The sequence below is a fragment of the Arachis ipaensis genome, chromosome B09 (assembly GCF_000816755.2).
Source record: "Arachis ipaensis cultivar K30076 chromosome B09, Araip1.1, whole genome shotgun sequence".
Classification (NCBI taxonomy): Eukaryota; Viridiplantae; Streptophyta; class Magnoliopsida; order Fabales; family Fabaceae; genus Arachis; species Arachis ipaensis.
This window is the reverse complement of record NC_029793.2, coordinates 4,650,404-4,652,750: the sequence shown is the minus strand read 5'-3', so window position 1 is coordinate 4,652,750 and position 2,347 is coordinate 4,650,404. Positions and strand designations below refer to the sequence as shown.

At 30.2% G+C, this 2,347-nt stretch overlaps 1 protein-coding gene across 3 annotated transcripts in view; it reads right to left on the bottom strand.

The window, feature by feature from the left end:
- Positions 1-2,325, bottom strand: part of LOC107617325 (ABC transporter G family member 36) — a gene marked incomplete in the record, with an annotated part of 9,663 nt that extends 7,338 nt beyond the window's left edge. The window contains 5 exon segments of one of the 3 annotated variants that reach the window (XM_021112618.1): positions 87-246; positions 580-664; positions 788-997; positions 1,490-1,942; positions 2,136-2,325. In XM_021112618.1, the coding sequence (XP_020968277.1) occupies positions 87-246; positions 580-664; positions 788-997; positions 1,490-1,851 (817 nt within the window). 3 annotated transcript variants of the gene reach the window in all.

Sequence of the window (2,347 nt, the reverse complement as noted above, 5' to 3'; positions counted from 1 at the left end):
GTTACATAAATAATAATAATAATAATAATAATAATAATAATAATAATAATAATAATAATAATAATAATAATTTGAATTGAATTTACCATATCTAGTTCCAACTCCTTGGCACCTAGCTGAGAAATCAAGTGTCTCCTTAACTGTCATTTCTCCAACATGAACATCATTTTGGCTAATGTATGCTGAAGTCTTTCTTGGCACAAATTCATTAGGCTTATGTCCATTATAACTAATTTCTCCGGTAACCTATTTAATCAAAACCAATCACATTTATTTAATACAATCCCGCTACATTACCAACAGTATTTCTGACAACTTCTGCCAATTCTTATTTACAACTGTGTTTAATGGAAGTGTCTTTGTGGATATGTCTAATAAAAATATCTTTTTTATGGCTATGTTTAATAGAAGTGTCTTTATAGATATATTTTCCGAATGTATCTCTTTATATATGTGTTTAAAATATAATAATTAATTATTATTAGCAATAAATTGGTAGATAATATGTTCCTATACTTTTCCTATTTAATAATTCTTATGCATCATTAATTTCATTATAATGATTGTGTATGAATCTACCTTCAATTCAGAGTCCAATTTTCCAGCCAATGCCAACAAAAGAGTTGTTTTTCCTGAAGAAGGTGGGCCAAGTAAAAGGGCCATCCTGCATAAAATTACGAAAATTACTACGATATTCTATAAAATTATAAGATATCAGTATTTTCTGTGTTCAGGATTTAGGGTTTAATTCTACGAATGGTAAAAACTTTCATCGATATTATGGTACCTCGAGGGTTTAACAATTCCGGAGGCATTCTTAAGAATTGTGAGCTTTGTTCTTTTAGTAGTACTAATCCCACACATGCCAAGTGCTGATTCTAGAATGTTCAATGCAGTGTTTGGAAGTGTTGGCAAAGCTCTGCTTCCAACATAGGAATTAGCCTCAACTGTCAAATTCTGAAACCTTACTTCAACTGTTGGAAGTTTGATTCCAACCCTGCAATTTGGAACAATCTCTAATAATTTAGATCAAAGTCTTTGGTGATTTAATTACAATTGTTGTACTAATAATAATAATGTACTATTTACACTATTCATTGCAGCAAGAGATTAAGTCTCTTAATTATTATTAATGATAAGCCAAAAAAATTAAGTGAACAATAAAGTTTTCATTCATTCCTAATTCAGTCTTAACAATACTAAGTTTCAAAATTAATTAAGGGTTAAAGGGTAAATCAGATTCCTCCCTTCTTCTTCCATGAAACTGTTCTTTTTGTCTTTTTGTTAGTTTTCAGCAGATGATAAAGACAAATTTATCTTATCATATAAAATATGAAAAAACATAAAAAAGACATATTAGTAGCCACATAAAAAGTATTTATAAATTATCTATAAAGTTGTCTTTTTAAATTCAATAAAATTAACTTGTTACTACTACAAGTTAATCATCATAATAACAGTTTTGATTTGAGAATTGATGAGAACTCACTTATCAATTCTGTTTCTGAACTTGGTCAAGAACTTCTCATTATCCTCTTCAGCAACCTTGAAGATTTGATCAATGATTTGTTGCCTCTCATTCATATCAAGCTTCCTAACATCAACTTCTCTATGCTGAGCCTTGGCATCATGATGATGATGATGATCACCTTCACCAAAATTCTGAATGATACTTGTTCTCAACCTATCATAGGTTGGAAGCTTCTCAATTGCAGCCCATTTCAGAGCCTCTTCATCTTCATCAACATGTGAGGTTCTCCTTGAATATCTCCCACTTGCAAATACCTCTTCCATTTTCCAACTTGATCTGCTTAAGCTCCTGCTTATGCTTCTGCTTAAATTTGAATCCATCTTTGGATTCTTTTGCCACCACCCCTCTTCTGATTTTCATTCAAAAATCACTCATATCAATCAAACAACAAATGGGGTGCTTTTGATCATGCTTCAAAATTAAAACACACCATAAAAATCATCTCTTTTTTAAGAATATAATGTTATGTTATGAACAGAACAAAACAGAACAAATGGCTTGGTTTTTATATAAAACAAGCATTGTTAAGTATGAGAAGTCTAATTCCCATTAATAAACATAAAAATTAACAAAACAAAACCAAAACAGAAAAAAAAAAACTTACTTTAATTTCTTCTAAGCTTCACTCTTGTTTGATTTATGTACTTGTGTCATAAAATTCTTGTTAGGCTTCTGAACTGAGCTTTGTCTCAGTTCTGAAGAGAAGCTAAGTGGTGTTGCATGCAATGTTATGTAGCATACATTTATATGAGTGAGTGAAGGGGTTTGGTGTTATAGGAAGACTCTTTTTTTTTTTTTTTGTCTTAAATCTTAATT